General features: G+C 51.7%; 2 protein-coding genes across 3 annotated transcripts in view; one reads left to right on the top strand and one right to left on the bottom strand.

The window, feature by feature from the left end:
• Window positions 1-10067, bottom strand: part of LOC308119206 (uncharacterized protein) — a 32358-nt gene extending 22291 nt beyond the window's left edge. Inside the window, exons 1-2 of the mRNA XM_080479072.1 lie at window positions 9883-10067; window positions 7812-7843 (exon numbers count right to left, since the gene is read on the bottom strand). The gene's annotated coding sequence lies outside the window, so the exon portion shown is untranslated. The remainder of the gene's footprint in view (window positions 1-7811; window positions 7844-9882) is intronic.
• Window positions 1-15893, top strand: part of ttll4 (tubulin tyrosine ligase-like family, member 4) — a 20342-nt gene extending 4449 nt beyond the window's left edge. For both annotated transcript variants that reach the window (XM_080479071.1, XM_080479070.1), the window contains exons 5-19: window positions 5140-5249; window positions 5646-5756; window positions 6684-6760; window positions 6867-7061; window positions 7156-7238; window positions 7308-7436; window positions 7508-7630; window positions 7787-7885; window positions 9270-9404; window positions 9503-9640; window positions 9720-9816; window positions 9923-10133; window positions 10383-10450; window positions 10668-10738; window positions 12411-15893. In XM_080479071.1, coding sequence (XP_080335197.1) covers window positions 5140-5249; window positions 5646-5756; window positions 6684-6760; window positions 6867-7061; window positions 7156-7238; window positions 7308-7436; window positions 7508-7630; window positions 7787-7885; window positions 9270-9404; window positions 9503-9640; window positions 9720-9816; window positions 9923-10133; window positions 10383-10450; window positions 10668-10738; window positions 12411-12612 — 1849 coding nt within the window. In that variant the 3' untranslated portion in view covers window positions 12613-15893. The remainder of the gene's footprint in view (window positions 1-5139; window positions 5250-5645; window positions 5757-6683; window positions 6761-6866; window positions 7062-7155; window positions 7239-7307; window positions 7437-7507; window positions 7631-7786; window positions 7886-9269; window positions 9405-9502; window positions 9641-9719; window positions 9817-9922; window positions 10134-10382; window positions 10451-10667; window positions 10739-12410) is intronic.
• The last annotated feature ends 1607 nt before the right edge of the window (window positions 15894-17500 follow it).

The following is a 17500-nucleotide window of genomic DNA, read 5'->3' as shown; positions in this document are numbered from 1 at the left end:
CTCCTCTGGTTGTTACTGAGTGTTTCTCTGTTCCGGTTGTTGTTGCTGAGTGTTTCTCTCCTCCGGTTGTTACTGAGTGTTTCTCTCCTCCGGTTGTTGTTACTGAGTGTTTCTCTCCTCCGGTTGTTACTGAGTGTTTCTCTCCTCCGGTTGTTGTTACTGAGTGTTTCTCTCCTCCGGTTGTTGCTGAGTGTTTCTCTCCTCCGGTTGTTACTGAGTGTTTCTCTCCTCCGGTTGTTGTTACTGAGTGTTTCTCTCCTCTGGTTGTTACTGAGTGTTTCTCTCCTCCGGTTGTTGCTGAGTGTTTCTCTCCTCCGGTTGTTGTTACTGAGTGTTTCTCTCCTCCGGTTGTTGCTGAGTGTTTCTCTGCTCTGGTTGTTACTGAGTGTTTCTCTCCTCCGGTTGTTGCTGAGTGTTTCTCTCCTCCGGTTGTTGCTGAGTGTTTCTCTCCTCCGGTTGTTGCTGAGTGTTTCTCTCCTCCGGTTGTTACTGAGTGTTTCTCTCCTCCGGTTGTTGCTGAGTGTTTCTCTGCTCTGGTTGTTGTTACTGAGTGTTTCTCTCCTCCGGTTGTTGCTGAGTGTTTCTCTCCTCTGGTTGTTGTTACTGAGTGTTTCTCTGCTCTGGTTGTTGTTACTGAGTGTTTCTCTCCTCTGGTTGTTGTTACTGAGTGTTTCTCTGCTCTGGTTGTTGTTGCTGAGTGTTTCTCTCCTCCGGTTGTTGTTGCTGAGTGTTTCTCTCCTCCGGTTGTTGTTGCTGAGTGTTTCTCTGCTCTGGTTGTTACTGAGTGTTTCTCTGCTCCGGTTGTTGTTACTGAGTGTTTCTCTGCTCCGGTTGTTGTTACTGAGTGTTTCTCTCCTCTGGTGGTTGTTACTGAGTGTTTCTCTCCTCTGGTTGTTACTGAGTGTTTCTCTGCTCTGGTTGTTACTGAGTGTTTCTCTGTTCCGGTTGTTGTTGCTGAGTGTTTCTCTCCTCCGGTTGTTACTGAGTGTTTCTCTCCTCCGGTTGTTGTTACTGAGTGTTTCTCTCCTCCGGTTGTTGTTACTGAGTGTTTCTCTGCTCTGGTTGTTGTTGCTGAGTGTTTCTCTGCTCTGGTTGTTGTTGCTGAGTGTTTCTCTACTCCGGTTGTTGTTGCTGAGTGTTTCTCTACTCCGGTTGTTGTTGCTGAGTGTTTCTCTCCTCCGGTTGTTGTTACTGAGTGTTTCTCTCCTCCGGTTGTTGTTACTGAGTGTTTCTCTCCTCCGGTTGTTGTTACTGAGTGTTTCTCTGCTCTGGTTGTTGTTGCTGAGTGTTTCTCTCTTCCGGTTGTTACTGAGTGTTTCTCTGCTCTGGTTGTTGTTACTGAGTGTTTCTCTGCTCTGGTTGTTGTTACTGAGTGTTTCTCTGCTCTGGTTGTTGTTGCTGAGTGTTTCTCTGCTCTGGTTGTTACTGAGTGTTTCTCTGCTCCGGTTGTTGTTACTGAGTGTTTCTCTGCTCCGGTTGTTGTTACTGAGTGTTTCTCTGCTCTGGTTGTTGTTACTGAGTGTTTCTCTGCTCTGGTTGTTGTTGCTGAGTGTTTCTCTGCTCTGGTTGTTACTGAGTGTTTCTCTGCTCCGGTTGTTGTTACTGAGTGTTTCTCTGCTCTGGTTGTTGTTACTGAGTGTTTCTCTCCTCCGGTTGTTACTGAGTGTTTTTCTCCTCCGGTTGTTGTTACTGAGTGTTTCTCTGCTCTGGTTGTTGTTACTGAGTGTTTCTCTGCTCTGGTTGTTGTTGCTGAGTGTTTCTCTGCTCTGGTTGTTGTTACTGAGTGTTTCTCTGCTCTGGTTGTTGTTACTGAGTGTTTCTCTCCTCCGGTTGTTGTTACTGAGTGTTTCTCTGCTCTGGTTGTTACTGAGTGTTTCTCTGCTCTGGTTGTTGTTACTGAGTGTTTCTCTGCTCTGGTTGTTGTTACTGAGTGTTTCTCTCCTCCGGTTGTTGTTACTGAGTGTTTCTCTCCTCCGGTTGTTGTTACTGAGTGTTTCTCTCCTCCGGTTGTTACTGAGTGTTTCTCTCCTCCGGTTGTTGTTACTGAGTGTTTCTCTCCTCCGGTTGTTGCTGAGTGTTTCTCTCCTCCGGTTGTTACTGAGTGTTTCTCTCCTCCGGTTGTTGTTACTGAGTGTTTCTCTCCTCTGGTTGTTACTGAGTGTTTCTCTCCTCCGGTTGTTGCTGAGTGTTTCTCTCCTCCGGTTGTTGTTACTGAGTGTTTCTCTCCTCCGGTTGTTGCTGAGTGTTTCTCTGCTCTGGTTGTTACTGAGTGTTTCTCTCCTCCGGTTGTTGCTGAGTGTTTCTCTCCTCCGGTTGTTGCTGAGTGTTTCTCTCCTCCGGTTGTTGCTGAGTGTTTCTCTCCTCCGGTTGTTACTGAGTGTTTCTCTCCTCCGGTTGTTGCTGAGTGTTTCTCTGCTCTGGTTGTTGTTACTGAGTGTTTCTCTCCTCCGGTTGTTGCTGAGTGTTTCTCTCCTCTGGTTGTTGTTACTGAGTGTTTCTCTGCTCTGGTTGTTGTTACTGAGTGTTTCTCTCCTCTGGTTGTTGTTACTGAGTGTTTCTCTGCTCTGGTTGTTGTTGCTGAGTGTTTCTCTCCTCCGGTTGTTGTTGCTGAGTGTTTCTCTCCTCCGGTTGTTGTTGCTGAGTGTTTCTCTGCTCTGGTTGTTACTGAGTGTTTCTCTGCTCCGGTTGTTGTTACTGAGTGTTTCTCTGCTCCGGTTGTTGTTACTGAGTGTTTCTCTCCTCTGGTGGTTGTTACTGAGTGTTTCTCTCCTCTGGTTGTTACTGAGTGTTTCTCTGCTCTGGTTGTTACTGAGTGTTTCTCTGTTCCGGTTGTTGTTGCTGAGTGTTTCTCTCCTCCGGTTGTTACTGAGTGTTTCTCTCCTCCGGTTGTTGTTACTGAGTGTTTCTCTCCTCCGGTTGTTGTTACTGAGTGTTTCTCTGCTCTGGTTGTTGTTGCTGAGTGTTTCTCTGCTCTGGTTGTTGTTGCTGAGTGTTTCTCTACTCCGGTTGTTGTTGCTGAGTGTTTCTCTACTCCGGTTGTTGTTGCTGAGTGTTTCTCTCCTCCGGTTGTTGTTACTGAGTGTTTCTCTCCTCCGGTTGTTGTTACTGAGTGTTTCTCTCCTCCGGTTGTTGTTACTGAGTGTTTCTCTGCTCTGGTTGTTGTTGCTGAGTGTTTCTCTCTTCCGGTTGTTACTGAGTGTTTCTCTGCTCTGGTTGTTGTTACTGAGTGTTTCTCTGCTCTGGTTGTTGTTACTGAGTGTTTCTCTGCTCTGGTTGTTGTTGCTGAGTGTTTCTCTGCTCTGGTTGTTACTGAGTGTTTCTCTGCTCCGGTTGTTGTTACTGAGTGTTTCTCTGCTCCGGTTGTTGTTACTGAGTGTTTCTCTGCTCTGGTTGTTGTTACTGAGTGTTTCTCTGCTCTGGTTGTTGTTGCTGAGTGTTTCTCTGCTCTGGTTGTTACTGAGTGTTTCTCTGCTCCGGTTGTTGTTACTGAGTGTTTCTCTGCTCTGGTTGTTGTTACTGAGTGTTTCTCTCCTCCGGTTGTTACTGAGTGTTTCTCTCCTCCGGTTGTTGTTACTGAGTGTTTCTCTGCTCTGGTTGTTGTTACTGAGTGTTTCTCTGCTCTGGTTGTTGTTACTGAGTGTTTCTCTGCTCTGGTTGTTGTTGCTGAGTGTTTCTCTGCTCTGGTTGTTGTTACTGAGTGTTTCTCTGCTCTGGTTGTTGTTACTGAGTGTTTCTCTCCTCCGGTTGTTGTTACTGAGTGTTTCTCTGCTCTGGTTGTTACTGAGTGTTTCTCTGCTCTGGTTGTTGTTACTGAGTGTTTCTCTGCTCTGGTTGTTACTGAGTGTTTCTCTGCTCTGGTTGTTGTTACTGAGTGTTTCTCTCCTCCGGTTGTTGTTACTGAGTGTTTCTCTCCTCCGGTTGTTGTTACTGAGTGTTTCTCTCCTCCGGTTGTTGTTACTGAGTGTTTCTCTCCTCTGGTTGTTACTGAGTGTTTCTCTGCTCTGGTTGTTGTTACTGAGTGTTTCTCTCCTCCGGTTGTTGTTACTGAGTGTTTCTCTGCTTGTTCCACTTTTAAAACAAATTTTTTGAAGTTGTTCCGTTCCAACGAGCAGCCGGTTTGCTTCAGGGGGAAGGCTCACCGACATCCTGGAGCAGCTCCAGCCTTACCTGGAACCCCTGGAACCCCTGGAACCCCTGGAACCCCCACCCCCCAGGCTCCATCCAGGGGGCCGGCGTGGATATTGTGGAGAGATCCAAATATTAAATATTTTTAGGGCATTTAGAGACAATAATCTGAACACACACACACACACACACACACACACACACACACACACACACACACACACACACACACACACACACAGTGTGGATCCAGAAGCGTGCGGCTCTTTGTTGTGTTGGACGTCGGTGGAAAGCTCCGCTCTTTGTCGGGCCTCCAGCGACCTGCAGCAGGACGCCATTGTCTCCTTTCTCCTCTGGCTGCCAGCTCTTTCTGGCCTTCTCCTCCTCCTCCTCCACCTCCACCTCTTTTCCTCCTGCTCCTCCTGCTCCTCCTCACTCCGTCCCCACTCCGCCGCTGCACCACACTGCTCTGCCTTCAGGACCACTGGTTGTCTCTCCCGGCCTCCTGCTTCATGACGGTCATGTGAGTGTTTGATGAAGGGTCAGAGGTCACCCCCCGGCTCTGGGGGATTAAACGGAACCAGGCTCTAGTAGAAAGGATGTGTGTGTCGAGGACCCGGGTTCCAATCCCAAAAACCTTTATTCGCTGGAAGTTACAGTTTAGTTACAGTTACTGAAATATTGAAAGTAACTAACAGAACTCAGATTCTGTTTTCTAAGAGGTCAAATACTGACGTTTGTGTTTAACTCTTGCCTCGTGTCTCTTCATGTCTCCTGCTGTCTCGTGTCTCCTGCTGTCTCGTGTCTCCTGCTGTCTCCTGCTGTCTCCTGCTGTCTCGTGTCTCCGGCTGCCTCGTGTCTCTTCATGTCTCCTGCTGTCTCGTGTCTCCTGCTGTCTCGTGCTGTCTCGTGTCTCCTCCTGTCTCGTGTCTCTTCATGTCTCCTGCTGTTTCGTGTCTCCTGCTGTCTCCTGCTGTCTCGTGTCTCCGGCTGCCTCGTGTCTCCGGCTCTCAGCATCGAGGAGCCCATGTCAGCTGAAGATGGAGAGGAACATCCTGCTCTGGTTCCCAGTTTGTTTCCTCTCGTTGCTCCGACTCTTTACTTCAGCATGGCCAATGAGAAAGGTGAGGACCCCGGACCCTCGACCCCGGACCCTCGACCCCTGACCCTCGACCCCTGACCCTCGACCCGGACCCTTGACCCCTGACCCTCGACCCCTGACCCTCGACCCGGACCCCTGACCCCTGACCCTTGACCCCTGACCCTCGACCCGGACCCTTGACCCCTGACCCTTGACCCCTGACCCTCGACCCCTGACCCTCGACCCCGGACCCGCCAGCTACTCTGTTTCTGAGAGCAGCTTTCAGTTTCGCATGGTATATAAAATTGTGTGTGTGTGTGTGTGTGTGTGTGTGTGTGTGTGTGTGTGTGTGTGTGTGTGTGTGTGTGTGTGTGTGTGTGTGTGTGTGTGTGTGTGTGTGTGTGTGTGTGTGTGTGTGTGTGTGTGTGTGTGTTTTCAGTGGAGCTGCTGCCTGCAGAACAGCGTCGGCTGTTAAAATGGAAGATGAGCACCGTCACTCCAAACGTGGTGAAACACACCATTGCCAGGTCACACTTCAAGGTCACCAAAAGTGAGTCTTCAAAAGTCTCGTTCCTACTGCTCAGTGTCTGCCAGTACAGTACGGGACAGGATGGGGTGGGACAGTATGGGACAGGACGGGGTGGGGCGGGACAGTACGGGGTGGGACAGTATGGGACAGGACGGGGTAGGACGGGACAGTATGGGACAGGACGGGGTGGGGCGGGACAGGACGGGGTGGGGCGGGACAGTACGGGGTGGGACGGGACAGTACGAGATGGGACAGTACGGGGTGGGGCGGGACAGGACGGGGTGGGACAGTATGGGACAGGACGGGGTGGGGCTGGACAGTACGGGGTGGGACGGGACAGTACGAGGTGGGACAGTATGGGACAGTATGGGGTGGGACGGGACAGTACGGGGTGGGACAGTACGGGGTGGGACAGTACGAGGTGGGACAGCATGGGACGGGTTTTCATGCGTTTCCACTTACAAAAGTTGTGGATAGTATCTAAAGCCGCAGTTCCACTGCAGTACATATGGGAGGGGGAGGGGGAGGGTCCGGTACGGCAAAGCGCACCCAGGTCCAAGTCTGTGGTGCGGCCTCATAACAGACAGTACGGTTAAAATGTAGGTGGGGTTGTGAACGACTCTCCGAGTCGTTCTCTGTGACTCAGTGGAAACGTTCTCATTGTGAACAGCAGCTCCTGCTGAAGCTCCGCCCCTCCTGTTACTGAGAGGAGTAGCTCCTGCTGAAGCCCCGCCCCTCCTGTTACTGAGGGGAGGAGCTCCTGCTGAAGCCCCGCCCCTCCTGTTACTGAGGGGACGATCAAGAGTATTCACAACCCACCTTCGTTTTAACCTACTCTCTGGTGGGACTGCATAACGGTTGGGTGTGGGTACACTTTGTCTTACGGTCCCCTATCATACTGTACCGTACTGCGCAGTGGTACCAGACTGTTTATTGCCCCCTGAGCAGAGAGTAGCGACTGGCTGGGCTGCTGGGGTCACCACATGAAGTCTGCTGGATTCAAGACGCTGGCTGAGCACCAGAAGGTGAGGAACGCCGGGTTCTGCCTCGTCGGAACGCCGGGTTCTGCCACAGCTTTTCCGGACTCCACAGTTGTTCTGTAACGGACGCTGCGTCTGTCTTGGGTTGCAGTTGAATCACTTCCCGGGGACGTTCCAGATCGGCAGGAAGGACCGTCTGTGGAGGAACCTGTCCAAGATGCAACTTCGCTTCGGAAAGCAGGAGTTCGGCTTCTTCCCCCGAACCTTCGTCCTCCCTCAGGACATCAAGCTGCTGCGCAAGGCCTGGGAGGACGGAGGCTCCAGGCAGAAGTGGATCATCAAACCCGTACGTCCTCCCGCCACCCCCCCCCCCCCCCCACGATGCCGCACCGCTTAAAGTCACAACGTCTGGTTTCTTCTCTGTCCTGTCGAATCTGCAGCCGGCCTCGGCCAGAGGAATCGGGATCCAGGTGATCCACAAGTGGAGTCAGCTTCCCCGGAAGAGACCGCTGCTGGTGCAGAAGTGAGTGCCGTCGGAACACGTCGGTCCCACGGCCGCGCTCAGGTGCTCACCTTTCCGCTGCGTTCACAGGTACCTCCACAAGCCCTACCTCATTAACGGCAACAAGTTCGACCTGCGCATCTACGTTTATGTCACGTCCTACGACCCGCTCAGGGTCTATGTCTTCTCCGACGGGCTCGTCCGATTCGCCAGCTGCAAGTCAGTGCTCGGTCACCATGTTGACGGCGAAGACGGAGACTTTCTGCTAACGTCTCCGTGCCTCTGTCCAGGTACTCGTCTTCCATGAAGACTCTGGGCAACAAGTTCATGCACCTGACCAACTACAGCGTCAACAAGAAGAACGCCGATTACCAGACCAACAGCGACGACAAGGCCTGCCAGGGACACAAGTGGTACGACCCGGCAGGACTTTAGTCTAAACCATTATCCTGAACGTTTCCATATTCAACCAGCGGGTTGAGAGCCGGGGAGGGTCCAACTATAGTGACATGGAATAGTGAAACCAGCCTGTTCTGTCCCAGGAAGTGATGTCATGTGTGTGTGTGCAGGGCTCTGAAGGCCTTGTGGCAGTACCTGGGCTCCAGGGGCGTCAACACCTCGCAGATCTGGGAGGAAATCAAAGACATCATCATCAAAACCATCATCGCGTGAGTTTGTCCCTTCATCATGTCCACAGCGTCGTCGTGTCAGCTTGGCTTATTGATTGGTCTGGACCGAAAGAGGAAGTCCCGCCTCTTCAGCCCGTGCTATTTGGGCTAATCAATGAGTCTTCTTCTCTAAGTCCTCCTCTCTACTTCTTCCTCTCTTCATCCTCCTCTCTAAGTCCTCCTCTCTACATCTTCCTCACTACTTCCTCCTCTCTAAGTCCTCCTCGCTACTTCCACCTCTCTACTTCCTCCTCTCTACCTTCTCCTCTCTACTTCCTCCTCTCTACATATTCCTCACTACTTCCTCCTCTCTACTTCCTCCTCTCTACATATTCCTCACTACTTCCTCCTCTCTACTTCCTCCTCTCTACTTCCTCCTCTCTACATATTCCTCACTACTTCCTCCTCTCTACTTCCTCCTCTCTACATATTCCTCACTACTTCCTCCTCTCAACTTCCTCCTCTCTACCTTCTCCTCTCTACTTCCTCCTCTCTACTTCCTCCTCTCTACTTCTTCCTCACTACTTCCTCCTCTCTACATCTTCCTCACTACTTCCTCCTCTCTACTTCCTCCTCTCTACATCTTCCTCTCTACTTCTTCCTCTCTACTTCCTCCTCTCTACTTCCTCCTCTCTACATCTTCCTCACTACTTCCTCCTCTCTACTTCCTCCTCTCTACATCTTCCTCTCTACTTCCTCCTCTCTACTTCCTCCTCTCTAAGTCCTCCTCTCAACTTCCTCCTCTCTACCTTCTCCTCTCTACTTCCTCCTCTCTACTTCCTCCTCTCTACTTCTTCCTCACTACTTCCTCCTCTCTACATCTTCCTCACTACTTCCTCCTCTCTACTTCCTCCTCTCTACTTCCTCCTCTCTACATCTTCCTCACTACTTCCTCCTCTCTACTTCCTCCTCTCTACTTCTTCCTCACTACTTCCTCCTCTCTACTTCCTCCTCACTACTTCCTCCTCTCTACATCTTCCTCACTACTTCCTCCTCACTACTTCCTCCTCACTACTTCCTCCTCTCTACTTCCTCCTCTACTCTCCACGTCTACCCACAAGATATTTTCCAACTTTTGGTTTCTGCATCGTGTGACTTGCGCCATTAGCTTTGTTTGTCTACTACCCAGAATGCATTGCGCTCTACATCACATCCTCTGACTCCGCCCACTAGAAAGATTGTTAGTAAAGGAAGTGAGACCAGAGATCTTTTAGCTCCAGTTCAGGGTTGGTGGGCGTGTTCATGTCACCCAAACCAAAGGGCTTGTTCCTGAAGAGACAGGTCTGGATCAAACAGGATGTGATCATGCCCTCAGAGGAAGGTGATGATGTCACTCAGGAAGGTGATGATGTCACTCAGGAAGGTGATGATGTGTCGTCCTCAGGTCGGAGCCGTACGTCAACACTCTGCTGAAGATGAACGTCCGCTCTGCGTACAGCTGCCATGAGCTGTTCGGCTTCGACATCATGCTGGACGAGAACCTGAAGCCCTGGATCCTGGAGGTCAACATCTCCCCCAGGTAACGCTCACTGAGGAGTGTCCTGCTTGTTCACCTCCTCCTGTTCACCTCCTCCTGTTCACCTCCTGGAGGAGTCAGCTCTGTCCTGTCTGCTGCAGCCTCCACTCCAACACCGCGCTGGACGTTTCCATCAAAGGTCAGATGATCCGAGACCTGCTGAACCTCGCCGGGTTCCGGATTCCTGCCAGGGAGGAGACGCTCAGTTCCTGCAGCAGCGCCTCCAGCTCCAGCAGCAGGTGAGGAGGAGGTGCAGGAGCTGCTCCTCCATCAGGTTAGGAGGAGGTGCAGGAGGTGACCAACTGTTTTTGTCTACAGTCTGTGTGGAAGCGTCAGGGAACGGAGCCGAGCCGAGCTGTCTGCTGACGAGAAGGTCAAACGAGCTTTTTACCTCACGCAGCGCTGCAGCGACCCGGTACACACACACACACACACACACACACACACACACACACACACACACACACACACACACACACACACCTGCTGCAGTGAAGCTGGACTGTCCTCCATGTCTCCAGGACTTCCTGTCCTCGGTGCTGGACGTGTTGACGCCGGAGGACGTCCGGGTTCTGTCCGAGAGCGAAGACGAGCTGAGTCGGCGAGGAGACTTCCAGCGCCTCTTCCCCGCCGCCGCCTCCACCCGCTACCTCCGCTTCTTCGAGTGTCCGCGCTACCTCAACTTCCTGCTGGACCGGTGGGAGCAGAAACACTGGTGCAACAGGTCCAGAGGTGTGTCCACACACACACACACACACACACACACACACACACACACACACACACACACACACACACACACACACACACACACACACACACACACACACACACACACACACTCCTCTGTGGTTTCACACTGCTGTCTCTATGTTTTTGAGCTGTTTGTGTCTAAAGAGGGACAGAGTAACAGTGTGTGTGTGTGTGTGTGTGTGTGTGTGTGTGTGTGTGTGTGTGTGTGTGTGTGTGTGTGTGCTCCAGGTATCGGTCTGCTGAGGACCTTGTGTCAGAGAGGAGTCCACCTGGGCACCAGTGACCCCGCCCACATGGTGAGCAGCAACACAACTGGCAGCACAACATTCACACATTCATGCATATATTGTATAACCTGTGTGTGTGTGTGTGTGTGTGTGTGTGTGTGTGTGTGTGTGTGTGTGTGTGTGTGTGTGTGTGTGTGTGTGTGTGTGTGTGTGTGTGTGTGTGTGTGTGTGTGTGTGTGTGTGTGTGTGTGTGTGTGTGTGTGTGTGTGTGTGTGTGTGCGTGCAGTGGTACAAGTGCAGCTACATTTCCAGGATTGAAGCTCAACCACAGGAACTCCTCAGGCCCTCCAGATCCAGGTGAGAGAGAGAGAGAGAGAGTCAGAGCATGGAGCCCCCTGTAGCACAGCGCCCCCTGTAGCACGGAGCACCCTGTAGCACGGAGCCCCCTGTAGCACGGAGCACCCTGTAGCACGGAGCCCCCTGTAGCATGGAGCCCCCTGTAGCATGGAGCACCCTGTAGCACAGCGCCCCCTGTAGCATGGAGCACCCTGTAGCACAGCGCCCCCTGTAGCATGGAGCACCCTGTAGCACAGCACCCCCTGTAGCACAGCGCCCCCTGTAGCACGGAGCACCCTGTAGCACAGCGCCCCCTGTAGCACAGCGCCCCCTGTAGCACAGCGCCCCCTGTAGCACGGAGCACCCTGTAGCACAGCGCCCCCTGTAGCACAGCGCCCCCTGTAGCACAGCGCCCCCTTTAGCACGGAGCACCCTGTAGCACGGAGCACCCTGTAGCATGGAGCCCCCTGTAGCATGGAGCACCCTGTAGCACGGAGCCCCCTGTAGCATGGAGCACCCTGTAGCACGGAGCACCCTGTAGCACGGAGCCCCCTGTAGCATGGAGCCCCCTGTAGCATGGAGCACCCTGTAGCACAGCGCCTCCTGTAGCATGGAGCACCCTGTAGCACAGCACCCCCTGTAGCACAGCGCCCCCTGTAACACGGAGCACCCTGTAGCACAGCGCCCCCTGTAGCACAGCGCCCCCTTTAGCACAGCGCCCCCTGTAGCACAGCGCCCCCTGTAACACGGAGCACCCTGTAGCACAGCGCCCCCTGTAACACGGAGCACCCTGTAGCACAGCGCCCCCTGTAGCACAGCGCCCCCTTTAGCACAGCGCCCCCTTTAGCACAGCGCCCCCTTTAGCACGGAGCACCCTGTAGCACAGCGCCCCCTGTAGCATGGAGCACCCTGTAGCACAGCGCCCCCTGTAGCACAGCACCCCCTGTAGCACAGCGCCCCCTTTAGCACGGAGCACCCTGTAGCACGGAGCACCCTGTAGCATGGAGCCCCCTGTAGCATGGAGCACCCTGTAGCACAGCGCCCCCTTTAGAACGGAGCACCCTGTAGCACGGAGCACCCTGTAGCACGGAGCCCCCTGTAGCACAGCGCCCCCTTTAGCACGGAGCACCCTGTAGCACGGAGCCCCCTGTAGCACAGCGCCCCCTGTAGCATGGAGCCCCCTGTAGCATGGAGCACCCTGTAGCACAGCGCCCCCTGTAGCACGGAGCCCCCTGTAGCACAGCGCCCCCTTTAGCACGGAGCACCCTGTAGCATGGAGCACCCTGTAGCACAGCGCCCCCTGTAGCACAGCGCCCCCTGTAGCACAGCGCCCCCTGTAGCACGGAGCACCCTGTAGCACAGCGCCCCCTGTAGCATGGAGCACCCTGTGGCACAGCGCCCCCTGTAGCACAGCGCCCCCTGTAGCACAGCGCCCCCTGTAGCACAGCGCCCCCTGTAGCACGGAGCACCCTGTAGCACAGCACCCCCTAACCCTAACCCTATGCAGTACATAGAGTACATTCCCCTTCTTGCGCCACTGTCCACAGCAACATCAGAAACAGTGAAAACAATGTAGTTTCCATGTTGGGCCACTAGTTGGTGCTGCTGGTGACTGTCAAAATAAAACTTCCAAGTTGGATTGTTATTACGGTGACTGTCAAAATAAAACTGTGGTTGTGTTGGTATGTTGCAGGGTTGTGGTCACCCATCACACGGAGGAGGACTCTCCAGACCAGGACTGTCCAGACCAGGACGGGTCTTCAGTCAGGAGCTTGCTGACGCCCCCCGGTCCTGAGTCCAGCGTCTGCAGCAGTGTGGTCCCGCCCACACTGGCCCCGCCCACACCAGCCCCGCCCTCCTCCTGCTGCCATGCAGCTTCATCTGACGCTTGCTGAAGCCTCAGAGTTTCTCCTCCTGGTGGTCCTGACGAGGGTCTTCCTCCAGACCAGACCAGACCAGACCCTTTCCTCTTTATGAACCCTGTGCCATTCTGCAGGGACTTCAAACCAGACCACCACCAGGAACCAGACCATGAATAAATGTGAGACAAAAACAAACCCAGAGACTTTGTGTAAAGGACCAGGACCAGCAGGCAGTCCCAGACCTGTCTTACATGGTCTTAAAGGTACCCAGCAGCTTCATGGTCTCTGGACTTCTGGTGGCCTTTGGCGTCTTTATGGTTTCTGGGGTCTTCCTGGCCTCTAGCAGTAGACAGAACTGTTCTACGATCACCAGTCCAAATCCAGTCGAACTAAATCAGATTCAGTACCGGTCCAGAACGTGGTGGAGTCTAGAGTCTCTGTCAGGAACCAGATTAGAATCCAAGTCATCAAAACATTTGTGTTTCAAGTTGAATGTTGGAAAGAGATGTGGAGTTCCTCAGGTAGGGCTTTTCCACCAAAAAGAACCAGGTTCTAGTTCAGGGCCGGTTCTTAAATGAGCTCCACCAAAGAACCGGTTCTCTTTCCACCGTTACCGGAGCCAGTAGAGCTACGTCACTGCGTCACTCCAAAACGTGATACGTCACTGATTTCACCAATGTGGCGCTGACAGCCTCGTCCAGGAACCAGGAGACGGACTGTACCAGTGGTTTAGTCCGGGTCCCTGTGCTCACCCAGGAACCAGGAGATGGACTGTACCAGTGGTTTAGTCCGGGTCCCTGTGCTCACCCAGGAACCAGGAGACGGACTGTACCAGTGGTTTAGTCCGGGTCCCTGTGCTCACCCAGGAACCAGGAGACGGACTGTACCAGAGGTTTAGTCCGGGTCGCTCCATCTAGTCTGACCTGAACCTCTGAAGCACCAAAGAGCCAGAAGACATTACGTCTCTTCGTGTCTCTATTGGTCTTTGTTCACCTCCGTCTTGCTTTAGTCCAGAGCTCCAGAGTGGACATAGAGGGGAATAATAACACGTGGATGAGTTTGGCTCTTATTTTCCACCATTCCAACGTTCCATAGTGACGTTCTGCTGCTTTCACTTTATTTCTGGACGTGTCTGAATCAAAAGCTTCAACATGGAGGAATGGAGGTGTAGAATGATAGAACTGCTCTACAGCCGTTTCCATGGTAACCTAGGTAACCACTCTGATTAAAGTTCTCTTTCACATGAAGCCATTAAAAGGCTCATTTTAGCTCTAAACACTCCAACTTTCATTTCCAGTAGTTTGTAGTTTGTTTAGTAGTTCCTGAGGAACCAGAAGTATTAATTATAAAGAAGTTCTGTGGTTATAAAATAATATCGGAGTGGAGCGGAGCGCCCCCTGCTGCCTCACACTGCCTTGCTCAGCGGCTGCAGCTCCTCAGCCGGCGGTCAGAAGGTGAAACAAGACCTGGAGGTGGAGTTAGTTAGAATCATGTCACCATGAAAAGTGTGGAAAATAAACTACAAAGGAAAACTGCTTCTAAATTATACCTGACGTAGCTGACTGACAGGTGGAGCGCTGCAGTATCTCGAGAGCCGCGGACCCGCGAACGCGGATTAAATAATCCTGTTCCCTCGTATTATTAACTTCAGGGAACAACTTATATCGTTCCCACACGTATTTTTTATTTTTTTCTCTAGAACCACTCTGGGGCTCCGTGTTCACTGGAGTTTACAGAACGACGGGTCAACCTCGCCTCCTCCTTTTAGGTAGAGATAACTCCAGAGATACCTCCAGAGATAACTCCAGAGATACCTCCAGAGATAACTCCAGAGATAACTCCAGAGATAACTCCAGAGGTAACTCCAGTGATAACTCCAGAGATAACTCCAGTGATAACTCCAGAGGTAACTCTAGTGATAACTCCAGAGATAACTCCAGTGATAACTCCAGAGGTAACTCTAGTGATAACTCCAGAGATACCTCCAGAGGTAACTCCAGTGATACCTCCAGAGATAACTCCAGAGATAACTCCAGAGATAACTCCAGAGATAACTCCAGTGATAACTCCAGAGGTAACTCTAGTGATAACTCCAGAGATACCTCCAGAGATAACTCCAGAGGTAACTCTAGTGATAACTCCAGAGATAACTCCAGAGATACCTCCAGAGATAACTCCAGAGGTAACTCCAGTGATAACTCCAGAGATAACTCCAGTGATAACTCCAGAGGTAACTCTAGTGATAACTCCAGAGGTAACTCTAGTGATAACTCCAGAGATACCTCGAGAGATAACTCCAGAGGTAACTCCAGAGATACCTCGAGAGATAACTCCAGAGATAACTCCAGAGATACCTCGAGAGATACCTCCAGAGATAACTCCAGAGATACCTCCAGAGATAACTCCAGAGGTACCTCCAAAGATACGTCCAGAGATAACTCCAGACATACCTCCAGAGATAACTCCGCCCCCAGCTGATGATGCGTCGGGTCCCAGTCTGGCTCCTCTCTGGTCCAGTAACGAAGTGGGACCAGCGTAGCACCAGTTTAGTCCCTGGTAGTCCGGGGCTTTGGCAGTGGAAAGACAAAGAACTGGTGCTAAGGCTGGTCCTGGACCAGAACTAGAACCTGGTTCTTTCTGGTGGAAAAGCCCCCAGGGTTCACTACTGGGCCCACTTCACCTGTTGCACTCTCATGGAACCTTCTACTTCCGGGTCATTCAGGGGCCAAAACAGGAAGTGATGTCACCACCTACAGGACGTGATGTCACCACCTACAGGACGTGATGTCACCACCTACAGGAAGTGGTGTCACCACCTACGGGACGTGATGTCACCACCTACGGGAAGTGGTGTCACCACCTACAGGGCGTGATGTCACCACCTACGGGACGTGATGTCACCACCTACGGGGCGTGATGTCACCACCTACGGGGCGTGATGTCACCACCTACAGGACGTGATGTCACCACCTACGGGGCGTGATGTCACCACCTACGGGGCGTGATGTCACCACTTACGGGACGTGATGTCACCACCTACGGGGCGTGATGTCACCACCTACGGGACGTGATGTCACCACCTACGGGACGTGATGTCACCACCTACAGGACGTGATGTCACCACCTACAGGACGTGATGTCACCACCTACAGGAAGTGGTTTTCTTCCTGTTGCAGTGCAGTGAATGTTTTATTTTTCCGGTTGGCCTGTTTTTTACTGTATCACATGTTTACATGGGGAGACGAAGGGGTGGCACATCGGTGGGGCTGTTTTTACTAATTGCCCCTCGGGGTGAATAAAGTGACTGTACCGATGTTCTGGTATGAAGATCTTTCTTCCATCTTCACCTCTTCATTCAGCCACACACACACACACACACACACACACACACACACACACACACACACACACACACACACACACACACACACACACACACACACACACACACACAGAGCAGGTTGTGGGCCTCAGTGTGTCAGGACTGTGAAGAACCACACTATAAATACCCCCGGGGTGTGAGAGTGTGAACACAGCCTCAGAGGGTCAGAGTGAGAATCAAGATGCTATAAATACAGTGAAGAGAGAAACCTGAACGTCTTTCACAATAAACAGGAACATTTCAAAATAAGTGTGTTCGTGCTCAACAGTGATGTCACTGGTTCAAATCCCGGACGGAGCCTTTCTGTATGGAGACTGCATGTTCTCCCTGTGTGTGTGTGTGTGTGTGTGTGTGTGTCTGTGTGTGTGTGTGTGTGTGTGTGTGTGTGTGTGTGTGTGTGTGTGTGTGTGTGTGTGTGTGTGTGTGTGTGTGTGTGTGTAGTAATTTCAGTGTTTTATTATTTTATTGAGTGTTGATTCGTCAACACGTCAACAATGGGTAAACATTGAGAGAATCTACTCCGTAGGATATTAACAGACCAGCTCAAACTTCTTGTTCGGGGGTTTAAATCACTACTTGGAGTAGTTACTGAATGAAGATTGTTTAATAGAAGACATCAATTTAAAAATAAATCTTTAGCTGCTTCCTGTTGAATTGCTCCTGAATGAAATTCAGATTTTATACCTGTTTATTATTTCTACCTGTCTGCTGCTAGAATCGGGTTTAGTCTGGTACTTTACTGTGAAATAACTGGGTTTATTCTGGTACTTTACTGTGAAAGAACTGGGTTTAGTCTGGTACTTTACTGTGAAAGAACTGGGTTTAGTCTGGTACTTTACTGTGAAAGAACTGGGTTTAGTCTGGTACTTTACTGTGAAAGAACTGGGTTTATTCTGGTACTTTACTGTGAAAGAACTGGGTTTAGTCTGGTACTTTACTGTGAAAGAACTGGGTTTATTCTGGTACTTTACTGTGAAAGAACTGGGTTTTGGGTCTGTTGTCATAGTGACCGGTGGTCTTTGGGCTCCATTGATGAAACTTTTTGTTCTGGTTGTTCAGGCGAGTAATTCAAGGTTCACATACTCTGAGTTGATTGAACTAATTCAGATCAGCTGTTCTGGAACCAGAAACTCAGAGTTTATTCTCAGAGTCAGTTGACTCAGAGTTTATTCAGCCTCCTTTCTGGAATATACCTGTCCTCACCTGCCGTCACCCATTGTGAGCTAGGATGGACTCCAGAACCCTGCGACCCTGAATGGATGGATGGATGATGGGTGGATGGATGGATGGATGGATGATGGGTGGATGGATGGATGGATGGATGATGGGTGGATGGATGGATGGATGGATGATGGGTGGATGGATGGATGGATGATGGGTGGATGGATGGATGGATGATGGGTGGATGGATGGATGGATGGATGATGGGTGGATGGATGGATGGATGGATGATGGGTGGATGGATGGATGGATGATGGGTGGATGAATGGATGGATGATGGGTGGATGGATGGATGGATGATGGGTGGATGGATGGATG

This window comes from Lipophrys pholis, assembly GCF_963383615.2.
Source record: "Lipophrys pholis genome assembly, chromosome: 13".
Taxonomy (NCBI): Eukaryota; Metazoa; Chordata; class Actinopteri; order Blenniiformes; family Blenniidae; genus Lipophrys; species Lipophrys pholis.
Note: the sequence above shows the minus strand (reverse complement) of the source record. Positions and strands in the feature narration are given on the sequence as shown.